A 20,159-nucleotide genomic window follows, 5' to 3' on the forward strand; every position below is an offset into this window, starting at 1 on the left:
TTCTGTCCACACACAGATCTGAGTCTCAATCAGCAGCTTCAGCCTTCCTAAAGGACTCTGTGCTTTCCTACCAAACAGCTCATGCCTTGATGTCCTATTTTACACGAAAACCCCACTCCAGAAGCACAGCAGCCACTGGCACAGGAACCACTGGTAGGATCAGACTCAAAAGCCAGCTTTGCTACCATTATTGAAAGTGCTAATAGATTAATTTTGAGTTTTATTTTTCCTTTTCCATTTTGACCAATTATTATTTGGTAGGTTAGAGAAATCAGGAGGAAAAAAAAAAAAAAAAAAGGTAGTCCCAAGCAAGCCATTATGTTTCTGCCTGGCTCTTTCTGCAGTAGCAATAAGCTTTGACTGTTTGCCTTAGGAATTATCCTAAGGTGCGGATGCAAAATATTTGGGACCTAGACCTGAAAAACTTAGAGTTCAGATCTCAAGCTTACATAATGCTTTTAACTGAAGTATCTCCTGTTAACCCAAGCTCAGCTCCAAATATACTCTTTCCTTTTGGTGATTAAAAGTGAAGAGATGAGTGCAATTTTACCAAGCTTTGCAAAATGACTGCATAGAGATATGACAGGAATGGAAATACCAGAACACAAAGGGTGTTTTACTTTCTGTTTATGAACTGGTAAGTACTGTGTGGTTTGTCTTTCCCCCTAGACATCAGCTCCAGTCTAGCTTGTCTGCAGTTATTACACAGCCACAGCAGACAGATGAACCCTGTAGAGCAGAACCAGAGATATTTCTGTTATGTTTTATCATTTGAGCAAACAGGTACAGCCTAGGACACAGATATGGAAGTTCATCATCTAATTTGCAGAGTAAGAATGACAAAGTATGTTGAAACACTGTATGCCTTTTAAGTGGCACGAATGTGGTGCATTTGTTATTTACAGTATATTGCTAATATATGTCAGCATTAATATTCATTATCTTGATTCACATGTTTCTTTCATGCAGAAAATGGATTTGGATTCGTTCTGATTTACTTGATAACACTCCTACATTTCATGACTGGCTGAAATAGAGAACACATTTTTAATAGGCTTAATAAATTTACATCATCATTAATGCTGAATATTTTATCCTCACAGACCGGGAGTGAGAAGCACATCACTAAATCCTGAACCAAATCTGATCCTTCATAATATCAGGACATGACTCTTCAAGATAAGTCAAGGCAGAATTTGCATGAGATTGATTAGACAAACATATGATATGCCACAAAATGCAATGGTTTTACTGGCACTTATTCTTTAGGGAATGCAAAATTGGTAAAATTAAAAAAAACTTAAGTTTCCTGCTATGCATCTGCTGTGGGTGGTTTCCTAGGTAGGTCATTTGAGAGGGATTTGGGTGCACTTTTTTTTTTGATTGGTTGGTAGTTGCCCCTTCCCACCCTTCATCTTTATTGGAGCTGCTTTTGATAACAAAAAGAACATTCAAGGAAACTCTGGCAGCCAAGTAGAAGAGTCGACTGTGCTAGAATTGTTTATTACCGTTAGTCACCAGGGTTAAATGAGCCCTCTTAGGTACAAAAATTGATCACTCAATAAAGTGTCAGGTCCCTAGGGGTCCTGATGGCTGAACAGAGTGTCCCCACACACTGGAAAAAGGCTGCACTGAGCCCCACACACAGGGCATAAAGATCCGTGTTCTAAACCCACTTGCACTGCAGGCAGATCTCCCACTGTGATCAAACCATAAAAAGATACTGCTTCCTACATCAACAGCTGAGTGTGCAAACCCATTCTTCCCTCTCCCAGAAACCCTCCAGCACCGATACACAGACCAGCCAGAGGATCCTACGCTTGCAGGGGAGAAAATGGAAAAAGGATTAAACCACAGACACAAGGAAATGTCATTGTTACAATGTCACTAAAGGCCCATGAGAGATAATGTAGCAGCATTTATCAAGCTCTGATATTCATTTAAGAAAAGTGACTTACACTGAGCAACTGGGACACCGTATTTATAGATAAAAGCCTTTCAAATAGTCCTTTTCAAGTTCCTTTTTCCCACAAAACTGCTGGCTAAAATGTGCTTAATGAGACTTTCCTTCCCCTCACTTTTTCAGTTCCTCTCATACATATTTGCTTCTCCTACCTCCTACTTCAGCTAAAAGACCCTAATCTGCTGTTGCAGAGCACACTGTGTCACTAAGCTACACCTTATTAGTGTGGCTTAGCAGGTAGAAGATAAATGGGAGTTGAAAACAGTCAATCCACAAAACAGAAGTAAAGAACCTGCATAAAAGGTCCAGGAGAACAATGAATGCAATAACAGACATAACCTAGAAATTCCCCATAAAGGAAGTAAGCAAATACACACAAACTTTCACATCTCCTGTTGCAAAAACTCTCTAGTCCAGAGAAGAAAATCTCCACAAACACATTGACAGTTCTGGATGACATATCTGTGGAGAGGAAAAGGAGCCAGGACACTGAATGCAGAACATCAGCATGGGAGGCTTCAAAACATCTCTAGTATTTAAAGCCACAGGCTGGGGTCAACTCTGACTCTTCTCTGGATTACAAACCAAATTCCCTTATTGAAAGGACAGAGTTGCAGCAGTGGTGGTGGAAGGAATGAGTAAGTAAACTGATGGAGGAGTTAAGATAGCAGCTCAAGGTTAAATAAAAAAGCTATGTAAAAGCTAGAAACAGATCCATTTTAAGCTTTCCAGGAAAAAAAAATAAAATAGCAACTATAAAAAAATCCCTACTTTGCATATGGAAAATTAAATCTATATCTACATGAGACATAAGTATTTTACAGCATCCTTGAGATTTCTTTATGGCATATATGCTGAAACTTCCTTAATGCAGGAACCAGAAGCAGTGAAGGGCAAGTTGGAAGTGATAATCACTCCTGAACTGGGGAGTTCAGAGCTCAGGCAAAATGTTGGAGTGTCAAGATTATCATCAATAGCTTCCAGAACTAACACAGCAACAGATTATGATTTAAAATATTCTTACACTAAGCAAAGTCCACATCTTCCTAATTTCTGGCTGAAAAGGAAAGTTTAATTAGTGTTATTTTTATACAAAGGTCCAGGAAATTATTCATTTCTCACCAAATACAGACCAATAAGAAGGCAAAGAGGTGACGGGCAGCACTCATGGCTTGAGAGCCTCTCAAGGTCCTGAGGGAAAACGTCACTCGTGCACATCTTTCCAGAGCATCATATTTACACAAACAGGAAAAGATTAGTCCTCCCACAGCTGTCTACAGCTCTTGGATACCATGCACACATTTCTGACATTTTTATTTATTTGAAATGCAAGCTTATCTTACTCCAGTGGTAAAAACATCTTCTCCCAACTCTCACAGCTTAATCCTCTTTTTGATCTGAGAGATATCTATGGAAGGAAGAGAAATAAATCCAATACACTCAGTTAATTGCTCAGTGACAGATAATCTTTCCTTCTCCATTTTCTTTCTCTTCTATAAAAAGAATAACAAAAAGTAAATAAAAAGTTCTCAACTAAAACTGTGGAAAAAGTCTGCTGAGAGGATAACAGTACAATTAAAGTCAGGCCTAGCCTGATGCAAAATTTCATTTATCATTTACAGAAGCAGCAGCTCACTTGCCATCCAAAGCTTAGTGCACACAGAGCCTTAACAATCTAGAAGATTATACAGATTCTTTCTGTCTCTTTTCTCTTACTGTATTTCATCCCTTCATGTCTGTCACCAGTGGCCTTTTAGTTTGTCAGTAGTTTTAGAAGGATGATCTCTGTCCATTAGTGTTGCACCCAGCTATAGTAAACTGGCTGAGAAATAAAGAAAAGTAATCCTAGCAGGAAGTAATGTGTTTATAAAGAGGATAGATTCATATCCCGTAGGCAATGGCATAGTTGGGTTATAGGTGGTTACAGTCCCATCAGTAAGAATGCTTAAATCACCCAAATACACTTTGGAATGACAGATGTGCTTATAACCAGCTATTGCACAAATTACCCATGTCAGTAAGAGGCTTCTACAGCCACTCATCACTCATCAACCTTTGGAGAGTGCACTCAGCACAGAAGGCAGCCGTGGGATTTTTTTGCCATGTATTCAAGACAGATTCCTCTTCCGTTGTGGGTACCTGCAGAACTACCTCTCCCCTCTGTCCTTCAGAAACAGAACTCCTGCTAGCAGAAAGCAAACCAGACATGAGATGATTTCTTCCATTCCCCAGAATGAAACTCAAGAGGCTTGAAATAAATTGCAAGATATGTTTCACCCCTTCTCTAAAACCTATTTTTGTTCTATCCTTTTCAAAGAAGCAGGGAGATTTAAATTAACATGTCACTTAAGCAGCCAAGAGGAGCAAAAGCTGATAACCTCTATCAGGTACACAGAATAGTAAGATGTGCCCACCTTGCCATTTCTTTCCATCACATTAAGAACAGAGAAGCTGTCCTGGGATCTTCACAGACATATTTACCAGTGACCTAAAGGCATGGTTGCATGGTGAGGGCGGGTCTAGCAGCAGAGCCAGACTCAGGACAGTACAAAATGTAATCAGCACAGGCTTATTTAAGGTAACAGGAGAGAGGAAAACCCAAGGAAGTGCACTGGCAGCTTCCAGAGCAGCCATGAGCACTTAAGCGCCAAGCATGGAGCACTGCAAAGACAAGTGGGTTGATTGTGGCTGTCCAGCATTTCCCAGTTCAAAGCATCTCCCAGGGATTCTGGATGGTTGGCCATACAAATGCAGTCAAGTCCTGATAAGTGACATGTGCCAAGTGAAGCTGAGGGGTTCAAGGTAAGACAAGTTGTTCCTCAAATAATTTATGGAATTCCTTGTTCTCAGATGTCACAGGTACTAAAAATTTTAACACACTCCAAAAGATATTGAGAAGATCAGCTCATGGAATATTAATCCTCTAGTATATACTAAAACAAAAAGAAAATTATTCAGCTCCTCATACACCTTAACCTGAAGGCTATGGGTAACTTAAACATTAAGAATGAATGCTAGTATAATACTAGAAGGAAGTGTCAGATATGATAATCACTTTCCTATGGTCTTGGTGCCAGCCTGTCTGGGGACATCATGTGGGAGCTGCACACAGCCTCAGCTTCGAGCCTCCCTGGGACCTGCAAAGCAGCTGCACAGTTCCTTCTATCTCCTTCCAAGTCCTGTCTTCTCCTCTTGTCCCTCTCCTCCTCTGCTTGCCAGAAGTACCAGAGACATCAATGACTAATGAATGTTTCCCCCAGTTAATATTTTGACATCTGGTAGTTTTAGAAGCAGACCTGAAGACAGCAGGCATAGAAATTGGGAAGAATAAACACGAAAAGCAGTGTGACTTTTTTTATCCCTGTTCCTTGCCACTGGCTGATATACTCTTGGGGAAGACCACACAAGAATCAAGAAACTGTAAAATCCCAGAATTAGAATCAGGCTAATTTTATGGAATACTAAGATCAGGAGTGTGTAACTACTGGTGCTAAATAGACTGAATTATTTTTCATAAAATACTCAGATTTTTACTTTTTATGAGACAATTTTTGGTACTAGAATTCCAGACTAGATGAAACACTCATGCTATTTTCATGTTGCTAATCACATTCTGAGATTAGGACTGAGGTCAAGTAAAGTGTTCTCCACTCAGTCTAGGACTGCAACACTGCTGGGGTCCCAGCTATCTGTGACATCCTCCAGTGACATCCACACAGTCCCTCCCTTCTTAATCAGGGCAACATTTTATGCCATTGTGGAATGCTCCACAGAAACCTGAAACAGAAAAGAGCATAAGGCCACCAGCACAATTTTGTGCTGCATTCATACATCTCATCAGGAACTCTGCTCTCCACTCTGATGTGGCTGTCCTAGTTTCAGTCAGAAAATAGTACCTCAACACAATCCTGCATCACATAAGCAGATCAGCACTGTCAGCAGTGGGGAAGGAGGTTCCTATGCATGCTGAAATGCCATAACTTCTGCACTGACTGACAAAGGAGAGAGGAGTACTTCTCATGGTGAAATTACTTAGGGTATTCAGAGAAAATGAAAATATTTTTTGTATTTATGAATATTATTTTTCACAGAAATGAAACAATCTAGCACAAACTCCCTGTAAAAAAACATTGCTAAAGCCACAGTCCTGAATGATCCTTTAGGTGTGCACACACCACAGTAAAGGCAAAGGAATAGAAAGTCATGAAAGCAAGGTTTACAAAATGAAAAGACTGAGTAACCCCTATAACGGTATGAAAAAAACCCACAAAATACTAATACTTTTGAGCATTCCTGTTACTGCTCAGAATAATTTCTAGAAGTTGTGTTTCTTTAGGTTTTAGTCTATTTGGTTTTAGTTTTATTTTTTCAGGCTAGTGGATGAAGCAACTGAGTTTAGAATGTATTTCATGCCAATTCCCTCCTCTATCATTCTATAAAAACCCACTCAGCTCCTGAACAAAAAGTTTCTTTGTTCTACTTCTGACCCAAAATTCTCCCTTACAAAAGAAAACCCCTTTCCTATGTAAGTTGATTAAAACAAGTTCATTCTAATAAGAGGTTTTAGTTTTAAATACCCAAAGTTTTCTTATCCTGCCAGCAGCCTATCCACCTTCATCAGTGACCTGCATACAAGACTCCCAAGCATCCCACCAAAGTTTCACACAGGAGTCTATGAGAAAACCATCCTTTCAGCTCGTGGAAGCAGTACTAGAGACAGGTGAAAGAGGAAACAGCTCTTTTATTTTTCAGGGAAATAAAACCAGGCACCCTCTGATCACACTGAGTGCAAATGACTGCCTTAAGAAATTGTTCATGGCCCAGCTCTTCCCTTTGGTCACATATAGTGCATGGTATGCTTTTAAATCATGAAAGTATCAAAACACTCCCTACAAATTGGTCCAGCAGTGAAGTTCACACAAGTGGAAATCAATTATCTAGTACTAATCCCATCAGTTCTAATCAACAGATGTTGAAAATTCACTCATAGGTATTCCCCCAGCCTCAGCAACACTGGCTTTTCATAAGGATCACTCGGGCAGACCAGCCATGAGATGCTTCATTATAAACAAGGACTTTGGGCTTTTCACTGCTCTCAAAAGTAAACCAATTGGTTGATTTCAGTCTGAATAATATGGGAAAGGTAATATCAAAAGACAATATCTGAGAAGTACCTTATCTGGCTGAAACAAGACAATGAGACTTCAGCCTTTTTGTCCTTGAGTATGAAAGGACAGGAGTGAGAAAAAGTTCAGCTAGAAACCTTCCAGCACTTTTAAAGAAATCCAATTAAATTCAATAAAAGAATTGTATCAGGCTTTTCCTATTTACGTAAGGTGGTAATTATTAACTCTATTTATCTCCATACCTCCAAAGAGAGCTCTCTGTGATGCTTCCCAGGTTGTAGTCATAGAGCTTTGTCAGAATTAGAATCACCTAAAAGCAAAAGAAGAAATCATGGTTAGTCTCAAACAATTACGATATCATAGAAGTGAAATGACCCTGGGGAGGGCTTAGGATTCCTTGAATGGGTGCTTAACATAATTGAATGAATTGTTAAAAGTGATTGCCTAAACTGACATGGAAAGTATTTGCAGAGATAGATGTTAAGGCTTTTTTTGGACTTTTTTTGTTCAGTTCCTCTGCATGACATCTCCAACAGTTTCTTCCCTTAACCCCAGGAGGCAGAGTGCAGTGGGAATGAGTTCAGATCTAGACAGAGTTTCAGGATACAAGATGAGATCCTGTATGCAGTAGAAATAGGGACTATTTTCTACTCTGTTTCACAGACACTGAAGCTGCTGATCCTTTTCATAGCTGCGGTGCACAGATAACCCACTGGCCTGTCTCCAAACATTTTCTGGTTGCAGCAGATGATTTGACACAAGCAAATGATCACCGGTGGACTGGCTGGACATCAGGAAAAATCTCAATAAGGGTAATAGTTCAACACCTGGACAGACTACCCAGAACATCTGTAAAGCCTCCATCCTTGGAGTTTTTTAACACCTGGCTAGGCAAAGTCATGGCTGACCTGATCTAAAGCTGGTGATAACACTGCTTTGAGAAAGAGGTTGAACTGTGGGCCTTCAAATATCTCTAACAACTGATGCTTCTATAACTTCACTAAAAAGTTTTAGGTTTAGCCAGAATGGAATTGTTTCCAAGTTTATGACTTTTATTAGCTCTTTTGAAAAAGAGCTTTCCCTCCTGCCAAAGCAGGCACTTCTAGAATAAAATTATCTTACCAGGGTGAGGAAAGCAATTTTAGCAAAAAGAATTTGCAGCAAAGGATTTCAGCCTGCTCTTTTGTTAGTGTCTTTAAAAACTTATTTCTGATTTTCAAGATGATGAGCTTCTTTAACAAGATCTACATTTGGGACAAACTACCAGGCCATTATTATTGCTACTAATTTATTTTGCATGTCTGCCTGCCAACTCACCGTATATCTTATCCTCCTCCTTATCCCATTAAAACCACAGTAAATTAGAGACCCAACTCTTATCTGACAAAACCTCTGATCTATACACCTCTTATTTTCAGCCTGTATTCCTAAGAAATGAGGATCACAGACACAAAGTCCTCCTGGTCCCTTGATAAAGTTGTTAACTTCAACCAATTTGGCTGAGAAGCAAAGGACTGTAGGAAGTTCAGTGCCCATCAGCCCAATGCCAGCTGGCACCAGCCTGGCACAGAATTGCCACATGGGGAGGAACAGACCTCACCACTGCCTTCTCCAAAGCCAAAAGCCCATCTACCTCCTCCACACCCTGAAACAGCCACAAGGAGAATTATCTTCTTCCAATACAGTCAGCACATGCGACAGCAGAAAGAGCAGTACAGGGGGCAGAGAGCACACCTCTGACACCTCCTTCTACAGCACAACTCCAGAATCACTGCCAGCATGGAGAAAGGCTGCCCAGAGCACTTCCTATCTGCATGAACACAAGTCATGTGCAGCTCATGGGGAACACAGCAGCCACAATTCCCCTCTGCTCCCAGGGCACCCTGACATGAGCATCCCCCCTGCTCCCCAAAACCCCAGTGCTGGCAGCTCCCCTCTCTCCTGGCAGGTCTCTCTTTGAAGAGGGAGCCAAGGTGGGAAGCCTCAGCCAAGGCAGAAGCCAGAGCTGGGGTGGGCACATATTCTCTCCCAGGGCTACAGGCAATCAGGGCTTTGTAAATCCTGTGTTTCCATCTGCACCCTCCCAGGAATGCTTATCAATGACAGCAGGGCAGCTGGCAGCTCCAGATCTGGAGCTGTGTCACTGCCACCCCTCACAGCACCCTCTGGACAGGTCTGCAAATCCCCTACTTAGCAAGCAAATAAAAACCAAGGGAGGAGACCAAAGAAGGGGATGGGATATGCACATAAAACCTTTCTGAGTATCAACCCAATGAAAGGTATCTGTGAACTCCACTCCTGTGTGCAGACATCATGTGGGAGCTGCACACAGCCTCAGCTTCGAGCCTCCCTGGGACCTGCAAAGCAGCTGCACAGTTCCTTCTATCTCCTTCCAAGTCCTGTCTTCTCCTCTTGTCCCTCTCCTCCTCTGCTTGCCAGAGGTACCAGAGACATCAAAGACTAATGAATGTTTCCCCCAGTTAATATTTTGACATCTGGTAGTTTTAGAAGCAGACCTGAAGACAGCAGGCATAGAAATTGGGAAGAATAAACACGAAAAGCAGTGTGACTTTTTTTTTTTTTATCCCTGTTCCTTGCCACTGGTTGATGTACTCTTGGGGAAGATCATACAAGAAACAGTAAAATCCCAGAATTAGAATCAGTCTAATTTTATGGAATACTAAGATCAGGAGTGTGTAATTACTGGTGCTAAATAGACTGAGAATTATTTTTCATAAAATACTCAGATTTTTACTTTTTCCCAAGTGAGGAAAATTTACAAATCTTATAAGAGCCATGAAAGAAGACTCCATTGAGAATTTTAATCTCATCATTTGAGTGGAGAAAAATTGTAATTGACATCCCAAAAAGAATATGAAATGACAAAAAAAATTAAAAGTGCCAGTAGAAGAAATCAAAATATTTCACCTCCAGAGGGCTGGAATGTCTCTTTTGTTCCCTTTTCTTCCTTGATAAATTTCAGTAAAACCCACACAATCTTAAAGTTCTGTAGTTGCCTTGGAACTGATGGGGGAAGAAAGCCAGCTGCATTCCATCACCCTTTTTGATACAGCTCTAACAATCCTTTTGCAGAGGCATCCCTGGCCCCATCCCAACATGCATGTCAGTCACTGACTAGATACATCAAGAACCTTAAGTAATGTTGCTATATCCTGACTTCCCAGTAAATTTAGGAAAAAAACTTAGCATTTAACATTCCCAAGATTTGTATTTGACAGCACGCTGCAGCAGACACATGCACCAAGTTCTGGATTAACAGCTTAGATATCTCCACTTGGTGCAGGAACTATTAGCCTTGAACAGGTACACTACTTCAACACCCCACACAAGAGCTTTTTCTATTAGAAGCTTTTTAATTTTTGAGAATCTGTATCAGCTTCCAAATATCTTTAAGATTATCCATGGTTTCAGCAGTCTCCTTCTGTCATTTACTATGGTTCAAATATCAGTAATAGATCTGCTCAAACATATATGTGTAAAACAAACAAATCACTGGGCAGAAAATTAGTTATTTCTGCCCTAGAGGTCACTATTCTTCTTCCCCCTTTGTAATGATAGTTGAGTAACCTATGCAAGGCCATGATTTCAGATATATTTACTTTTTCAGAAATCATTTTTCTTCTTTGCTGTTCTCATTTCTTTGTTATTTAGCCTGCAAAGGTTAGTTCATGTTTAAGATTGTTTATTTTTTTTTTTCCCACACCCTCTCTGGCTGTCACTGTGTAGTACTGAGAAACCTAATGAACAGAGACATGCATATTATGTTGTTCTAAATGTCAGAATAGGGGCTGTGAAGAAGCACAGTAATGAAATGAAAATAGCGTCTCGCCTTTTCTTCATTTTTTTGCTTTGTTTTTGCTTTCTGGGACTGTGTGTTTTTCTCCCTTTTTTACCACTTACCAATCAATGCAAGCTAACAAGAGCAAGAAGAAAAAAACCAAGCAAACTAGAAATAGCATGAAAAGGAACTAAAAATCCAGTCTTATTCCAGCTCTGCTGTGAATACAGATAACCCTTCCTCTTGCATAGAAATACAAGGCTTCAGAAAGTCTGTTTTTCATTAGGATCAGCACTTGAAGTGGATTATTCTGCCATAGCAGGTGGGAAAGAGAAGGAGAAACAAACTTTATCACTTTTGCACTGACAGCTCAGAGAAAAAGATATCTGATCCTAGGTTTACCACATCCTAAAGTGAATGCACCTACCAAAAGATAGAGCATTAAAAATGGGTTTAGTTACTCGGACAAAGTGAAAGAAAGAGGCACCTGGGAAGACAGACTGACAAAAGGGGTGCTTAAACCTGGCTCACCATCTCCCAAAGGAAATCAGTTCCCAGTGGCTATTCTGGGTAAGACAAGGTATTCTCACCTTGGACACCATCATGGTTTTCTTCAAACCATGAGAACATTTTCAAAAAATGTTCAAAAAAAACCATATTTTGTTAATGAATCCTGACCTCTAACTGCTTTTTAAAACTTGAGATGTGAAGGACCATCTATAGGTTTCAAAACATAAGTCAGTGGCTGGAGAGAAGAGACTGCTCTGTGCTACATCAGGTCCTAGGAGGATCTTTGCTATCACAGAAGAAATTCTAGGGTAAACATGGCTAAATTGTCCCCAGACCTACTTTGGCTTATGACCAAGTGATCCATGCTGTCTCACAGTACCCTCCCTTGCTCTTCTGACCCAGGTTTACAACTGGCTTAGATCTTTGTCTTGACCTTTATCTTAAATCTTTGTCTTTCAACTACTCTGTAAATACTTCTAGCAAGGTTCCCTCAGGATATGGGCCAGAGCTTGTTCTTTACTACAGCACAAGTTCCAAATGTAATTAAATGGTTTTCTCCTCTGGCAAAAAAAAAAATATTTCTCTCATCAAACAGTGCTGAACTAGCTGGCCAGGAAGGTAGTGGAAGTCTGCACTCTGCTACTGATCACGTTCATAACTCACCGGGAAGGAAGCAACAGGCTTTACCTGTGCCTCTGTACCTCATCTGGGGTCACCATGTGTGTCCTCAAAGCAAATCAGCCACCACTGCCACCGAAAGCAGCACTGAGGAGCTCTCAGCACACAGGGTCAGGCAGCTGTGACACTCCTCAGTGGGAACTGACCATGGCGAATTTGTTCCTGGGAATGCAACACGAGTACTGTGCTAAAAGATGCTCATTTAAAGCTCAGCTTACCAAGGACATGGACTACAACAATCACTGTGTTTGAGGTTTGATCACCATTATTAAAGACCCACCACACAACATGGTCTGTGATAATCCAACTCAAGTTCATGCACACCAACAGAGCTCTCATCTTCAATACATTTTATCAGAGGTATTCCCATCATCATCCCTAGGTCCTCTCAGTGCTTTCCACCTTACACAGCTCAACAAGGTCTAAATTCATAGCAAACACTTTCATGGGCTTTGTAGTGATAGAAATTCTTCAAACAGAACACCACCATCAATTTTCTAAAGGTGTTCACTGTAGCTTCTTGGGCTCTGAATTTTACAATGTTATCTGCAGACTGAACTAACCCTGAGCCAGAAAGATGACCCCTACAGGGGCTTTGAATCCTACAGGATTCAAATGTTGATTTCAAATCACAACACACTTTGCTTAAGAAGTCAAAACCAGAACCAAACCGCTTTAGCATTTTCAGACTTTCATGCTTTACATGTATTTTTGCACACATTTCAGTCAAGGCTGCAGCTGTCCTGGGATAATCTACATCACTAAAAAACATGTACTTATTAATCTACTTTCCTGACTTGCACACCATCAGCTCTCAGCATGAGTTGAGCATAGACTGTTCATCAACATTTTTTAAATCATTTGGACATGGTATATTTGATAAAATATTTCTCATACTTGATTGATAGCAGCATTTTGAATCAGCTTCTTGTGAGGACTATTGATGTGGTGATCAGACATCTCCTTTTGACTGCTGAAATCCCAGGAGAAACAAAAAAAAAAAAAAAAAGGAAGGTTCCTGTACCCCACCACCCTCACAACCCAAGGAAAACCTTCAGGGCACTATTCTGTCCTGACTCCTTATCCACAACCATGGATTTCAACATCTCAGGCTGCTATCTTCTATGCCTTGATAGCATATTCATTTCCACCATAAGAGAACTAAGCTGGGTCTTCAGGAGCTCCACCTTTGGCTCTGTACCAGAACTAGCAGCATAGCAGAAAGCATCTACTTTCAGCCATGTGCCAGCTCCACACTCTGCACGACGAGCTGATCCTCAGGATGTGCTCAAGGAAAGAGCAGCTGCCACAGCCATCTTCTCCTGCGGTGCTTTCCACTCATGCAAGGAGCATGCAACACTTGCAGAGCTGCTGGAACTCAACACACCCCATCTGCAGTTTGGCTGCTCCGCTGCTACCAGCTGAAAAGGTTTAGTCACAGGCACTGCCTCACACAGAGACAGGCAGCCTGCAGTGTGACAGATGTTTAATGTAGCATTTTACATACAGCTATGTAAAATGTGGTAGCTAGATTTATTGGTGTAACTATATTTGCACGACTCTCTGATGAAACAGTCACGCTGCCTTCTAATTGGGGAGAGAGAAACAAATACCCAGGCACAATCAAGACAGTTTAAGTACACCTCAAAGTGCAGTGATCCATGAATCCCTTATTAAACTCTAGAGATCCCTTCCTTCGCCTACTTAACAGGAACACAAGTCAATAACAAAGAAGCACTAAATTAAGTTTTCACGAGCATGCTGGTCTTCTATAATTGAGCAGGAAACTAAAGGACTTGAAGCTGTTCTATGCATTATGAGTCAATAAACCATCATTCTCAGGCTGTCATGTTTGAGAGTTTGCACTTTCAAAAACTGGAAATAATTGGGCACCTATCTGTTCCCTTCATCTCTACTTTCCCAGTTTCACCCAGAACCCTGGGACTGTAAATAACGCAACCAGAACACAGGAATATTCTCAATGAACTCTTTGGTGAGACAGCTATGTGAAGAAATGCTTCCAAATAAATTCACAAATTAGCCTGAATAATTCACTGAGAATTTTACAGACTGCTCATGAATAAAAGAAAAAAAAAAAAAAAATTTGAGAGAACTGATTATTTGGGGAAAATTACTTATACCAATCTTGTTCCTCATAAGATTTTTAGCATTTTTATACCAGCCAGAGGTATCAGGGATTCTACCAAACACTCAAGTAGTAAGAACTATGGAGTCATGAAGACTTTTGTGATTTGCTTTCCACGTGGACTGCAGGATCAACAGGGGTGCAGTGACAGAGGAGGACAACCACAGAGTTATACAGCTAAACTACCAAATCTCCATTTCACCGATCTCTGTTACAAAGAACCCATAAGGTAAAATTCCTTAATTTTTCTATAGCCATCAATGAACAGAAAAAAGGCCTGATATTGCCCACTATCCCACCTGTAGCACAAGAGATAGAGGTTTAGAGGGAAAGCATTAAAAATTGTCCATGTAGAGGGTGGCTCTTCCCTTTAATAACTTCCATAAGTCATCAGATTAAACTCTTCCTAATTCAAAAACTATTGTGACTATTGTGCCTAATAATAAAAGGATCAGAGAGAGCAATCAAGGATGATCAAAGATGTGGAATGACCTTTTTTTAGTGAGAAATTACTCCAACTATCAATCCAAGAGACAAAGGAGATATGAAAGACATCTGTAAAGTCACAAGTGTACTGAATTTATTATTCACTACTTTTCAGCATATAGGACCAAGCAAACCTGGGAAGTTAAAAATATTACGTATATATAAGTAGGGGAGTTCCTTCCCACTCCATTTTGTGGATACCAGAAATTTACTATAAGCTCAAGGGGAAACAGAAATTCAGGGGGAAAATGCACATTAAGGTCAAATAATGAAACTATATGTAGCAATATTTGTGCAAGTTTTCCCAAGTATACAATTTTAGCCACATTTAAAGAGAGAATACGGCCAATTCCTTTGTTCTTATAGCTGTCATAGGTAGCTTTAGGACTCATGAACTTGTATAAATTTGTCATAGTTATTCCTATTTTTGGCATCTATAAAAATCACCTGTAGGCCAGAAATTCAATGTTTGCCAAATACAGATACCAGTATTTCGTTTCTTAACTTGTATAATTCAATCAGTAGAGCAAGATGTATGGCAGTTTCTATTACACTCAGCTTACAGAGGTCCCTGGCATGGTGACAACTTTTAGAATAGACAGCAACAGAAATTATTATAAAGAGAGGCTAAATGCAGCATCTTTCTCCTTCAAACCTTTTAAAGATAGCCCCAGTCTTCATGCTTGTCAACAGAATGAAACAGAAATTTGTTACAGTCTGAGAAGTATTTAAAATGCTACCACCACCAAAGCCAAGAGGAGACTGTAGTAACTAAAGCCCAAAGGTCAAGACACTGAGTTACTGCTTTTCCTGGCTTTGAAAAGGACTCAAAGCTAGGCCTATCACATTCCAGAAAAACACCTTGCCCACTGACATGCTGAATAACTTATAGAGTAGAATTAATTCCCTGCTCTGAGTCCTTCTTTTCCCACACTGAAATCCCTTTTCACTAATTCCTCTTTCATTCAATAAGAATCTGCTTCATGGAAATATTTCTGAGCTGTTCCAAACATAATTAACTAAACCAAAGAACCAAACACAAACCAAATAAATTAAAAGGAGCAAAAGGAAAATCTAGCAAGTAAATTACTGTAGGAAAAAAACCTGAGATACTCAGGTTTCTAAGAAAATGTAACAACCAAATTTCTTCCAGTGGCAGAATCAGACAGGAAAGATGGGAAGGAGAACAAAAACAATGGAATAGACATCCTGTCATCTTGAAAAGTTTTAATACAAAGGCAAATAATTATGAAAGAGACAGGGTTTCATTTCAGAAGACAAAAGTGGGTATAGAGAGAATCGATTACACACTATAATTGCATTGATGCTTAAAAGCCATTAGCATGAGAGCTCAGTGCATGTTTCAAGAGGGAAATACAGTCTTCTGTTTATTCATTTCACCAAATACCCACATAGGCCTTTAGGGGATTGTTTCAGAATTAAGACCAGAGGAGGGAAAAGCCCTAAACTACTTGGAAAGAAAATTCTTCTCTTATGCCCCATTATATTCACTGGCAGTCAGCAGCTTGTGCTTAAACATGCAGTCACTGGCAATGATTTGGAGTGGACACCCAGAAAGGGTGGAAGGGTCAAGTGGAAAAAAGCACTTTGCTGTTCTGTGCCTGGCCTGCTCCTGGCTTGCTACTGAAACACTCAAACATTCCAGAGGCTCTGGGCTTTGCCAAGGGACAAAGATTTCAAGTGCTGAGAAACCATTTCTGAAGGAAAGCAGGAAAGCCAACAGATCTACAAGTAAAAATTTAATTCTGAGGAGATTCTCAGACACCTGTTCTCTTGTGCAAAGTAGGACTTGCAGCATAGAGCTAAAAGCACATAACACTTAGAGAAAGAGGGACTATGCAAGAAAATACTTATGAAAACGTGCCAGCCAGCCACCAGGATCCTACTTTGTAAGCTCTATTTATGGTGGTGCCTTTCTGGTTAAGACCCAGAAGTCCTAAAGGATTTAGAAATACCCACGAACTCCAATCACTCAGTTTTCCCCTAACCAGTAATCCAAGGCTCTACTTGAACATAATTCACCCAAATCTACCTGAAGAAAACATGAAGAGGAAATGTAGCCCAAAGGGCAACCAAGGTGAGAAAGGGTGAAGATATTCCTCCTTGGGAAAAGAACTATGTCCTGGGAGAAATACTGGGGGTGGGGGATACACACAATCAAAAAACAGAGATTTATACCACACCCAGTTGTTTATTCTGGAGCTCACTACAGAATATAAAAGTGAAAAATTAGCATGCAATGAATAATTTATTTAGCACTTTACTATTGTTTCAACAAATCACTTTCATGAAAGCAATGTGTATTCAAGCAATAAATCACTGCTTAGCACTCTGGCACAAGCAAAAGATAATACTTGACAGTATTATTGAGTGATGCTGCATGGCCACAAGGCAACTACAACAAAGATAAGGATGATATCCTTGAATAATAGACTGTCTCTCTCCTACTCCAGGGAAGAAATTGGATCTTTAAGGTAAAACTTTCATCCTGGGGCAGCAGGGGTAGTGAAACTTAAGACCATAAGGTGCCTTTTGCCTTTAGGTCCCTAAAGTGCCCTGAAAACATTAATTTATCACTCCTTTCAAGAGCTCTGTGATGCAAGCTGGTTTCATTACAAACATCAAGCATTCAGAGTTCAGGAGAATTTGTTGCAAGAGGCAGGGTGGGAACACTAATCCTGATGAGCCCCTTGGTCTTCAGTCTTGAAATTGTTCTTCCCTGTCCTCTAACAGAGGAAGAGGTGGCTTCACAAGCTCCTGACCTGCTCTGTTCAGTCACAACTTCCACCCTTGTCCAGCTCTAAAGGACATGAACCAAAGCTTTCTCTTCCCCTTCTTGCAATCCTACTGGATTTTGCATCCACACAGATGGGAACATAAACTTTTTGGACTGATCTTCAGTCAGTGACGAACACTGACTTGAAAGACACAAGGTATGTTTCCCAGAAACTGAGAAAACAAACAAGTCTGGTGTAAAAATGATTTTTATTCTCCACATTCTTTTGCTGCACTGTGTTGGGGACATCTATTCTTCCAAACCCTGTTCATCCAAAAACACTCTCTATGATTCCCTGTGCATCTTTCACTAACAAATTATAATAAAATGCATCACTCCATTGACAAACTTGGTAGGTCTCATTTTAGGGCAACCCCATATTAATGGAGTTAAATTAGAAATTAATTTGGCTCAGGCCTGAGATTTAGAAAGTGCCTTATGAGCTCTCTGTCTGCCAACACTAACCTGGTGTCTTCTTACTCCTTAATAGTGATAAGAAGAGATGATGAAAAATCAAGTCCTTGTATTCTCAGCTTCTCCCAAATCAGCAGAAACCTCAAGGTGAAATTCAGTACAATACTTACTTTGTGTGTTAATCACATAAACAACACCAGAAAGCAAGAATTTAGTGCACTTGGTTTGCCATGAACAAACAGGACAAACCACCAATTCAGCTTGCACTCACTGGTCCCCACAGGCCAGGAAATAAGAGGAATTAGAGTAACACGGGGCTTTCCAGTGTCTCCTTGCTATAGAAAGAGACAGGGCAGAAGGTAAGGACAATTAACCTTAAATAATCAGATGTCTTTATTACTGAAAATTAGATCACTCCAAAACTGAGTGAGCCCAGTCTCAAACAGAGACATTTCAACCATCACAGAGTACATTTTGTCATTTGACAAATTATAATATATGCCTGATTAGACAAGAAAATTCTTCCTGCATTCTTCCACCCACTCCAGCTGCAACAAAATATGCCATCAGCAGCTGTTTATATGAAGCTGGAAGGCATCTCGAGACCAATTATAAGGCAAAGGTCATATTTTCCAAGCTGTTTATAGACAGTAATTTGTAAAGCTGTAATGTCACACGTTGTCAATAATTCAAGGTGGGAAATTTAAACAGCTAATAGATCATCAATTCTTCACTTTTCCACCTTATTTCTTTTTCCCCAAGGAGCTGTTTAACCATGCTTCATCTCAGTGTATTCCTTGAACCTCAGACTCAAGGGTTTCCATTAGTTTATGGAAAGAAACTTAGGATGGCAAGATGTGAGTAATCCCATAACAGGCACCCAGGGATCATAACAGACATAAAGTGCACATTTCAGACCTGGGATATAAATTGCTGTTAAAGGTCTAATCTCACTGGGGCTCTATATTCTGTAAAACAGATTGATGCTGTCAGAATGAAAACTCTTGCATTTTAGCGAGGAGAAGATAATTTAGTCGAAACAACTTTTTAAATGAAGATATATACAAAGTAAGATTCCCCAGTTCTTTTGTGGGATAAGAACAAACAAAGCAACCAGACGCACAAAATCCTGTCATCAAAACATAAATTACAGGTTATTTATTTTTTTTCTTCAAACTACTCCCATCCAATTTACAGCCACCAATTAAAGATGAAACAGCTCCCATGGGTGTCATCAACTCTGACAGCAAGCCAGGGCAGGGCTAGCACAAGCATCAATATAACAACAGTGTAAGGGGGTTTCACCTTGGAAAGCTGCACCCATCTGTTGCTGCATTCCCACCTAGGATCCTCATGGAATTTGTTGTGGCAAAACAACACTTTGAGAAACTAGGAATGTCTACTGACCTGCAGCACTGATGCAAACTTCTTCAGGAAGATCTCACAAACCTTCAAGCTGCATGTTCACATTCCCATAGGAAAACTAAAATTGTGGCTATCATGACAATGTCCAACAGAAGTTAATTATTCCACCTTGTAATCAGCTATACTATTTATAACTAATATATATAAGACAATCAATTTAGCAGCACTGTGACCAAAATAGCAGTCCCCTCAAGCTTTAAAAAAAAAAAAAAAACCACAAGGTTTTTCTTCTTCAGAAAGTCCTTTATTGCTCTCTATATTTTTCCCTCCTCTTCAAACTTGAGTCTTATATTTCCTTTGCTACAGTTTTTAAGCCTCCTACTTATAAAGTAAAAAGAAAGGCACATGTCTGCTGCAGAGGGTTCATCTTTTAAAAGTTAGGGGGCAGGGTGGAACAGTAACTTGCACCCCTCATCTCCTCTTTCCCCTGGCACACATTTTATCAAGAAGCTACCTCAAAAGGAGGAGAAAGTCAAAGAATATTACAAGCCAACACACAAAAATCTTATTAACCCACTAAGATGTGTGACTAAGATCCTATTATCTGAAGGATAAAAAAACCTAAGCTGCCTTCTGCCTATATCCTCAAGGCTTTGGCAGAACACACAGGAAAGACGCATCCCAAGTGACTGGTGAACTTCATTTTTCCTCCTCCTCACTCACTGTCAAGTGAGATGTAGGAGGAGATATTCTTATTTTTCTATATATAAATTACCTAAGTTCAGGATTTTCATGTGGTATTTTGGGAATGAAAAAGCCAAGTCACTTTCTGGCTTCCTCTCTCAGCACAGGGCAAAACACAAAGGCCAAAAGGC

At 40.1% G+C, this 20,159-nt stretch overlaps 1 protein-coding gene across 3 annotated transcripts in view; it reads right to left on the minus strand.

Annotated features, from left to right (window-relative positions):
• The window catches only part of LOC110473608 (VPS10 domain-containing receptor SorCS1), a 259,139-nt gene that overhangs the window by 169,272 nt on the left and 69,708 nt on the right, over nt 1-20,159 (minus strand). For all 3 annotated transcript variants that reach the window (XM_031505274.2, XM_077784683.1, XM_077784682.1), the window contains exon 2: nt 7,332-7,399. In XM_031505274.2, the coding sequence (XP_031361134.2) occupies nt 7,332-7,399 (68 nt within the window). The remainder of the gene's footprint in view (nt 1-7,331; nt 7,400-20,159) is intronic.

This window comes from Lonchura striata, chromosome 7, assembly GCF_046129695.1.
Source record: "Lonchura striata isolate bLonStr1 chromosome 7, bLonStr1.mat, whole genome shotgun sequence".
In the NCBI taxonomy this organism is placed as follows: Eukaryota; Metazoa; Chordata; class Aves; order Passeriformes; family Estrildidae; genus Lonchura; species Lonchura striata.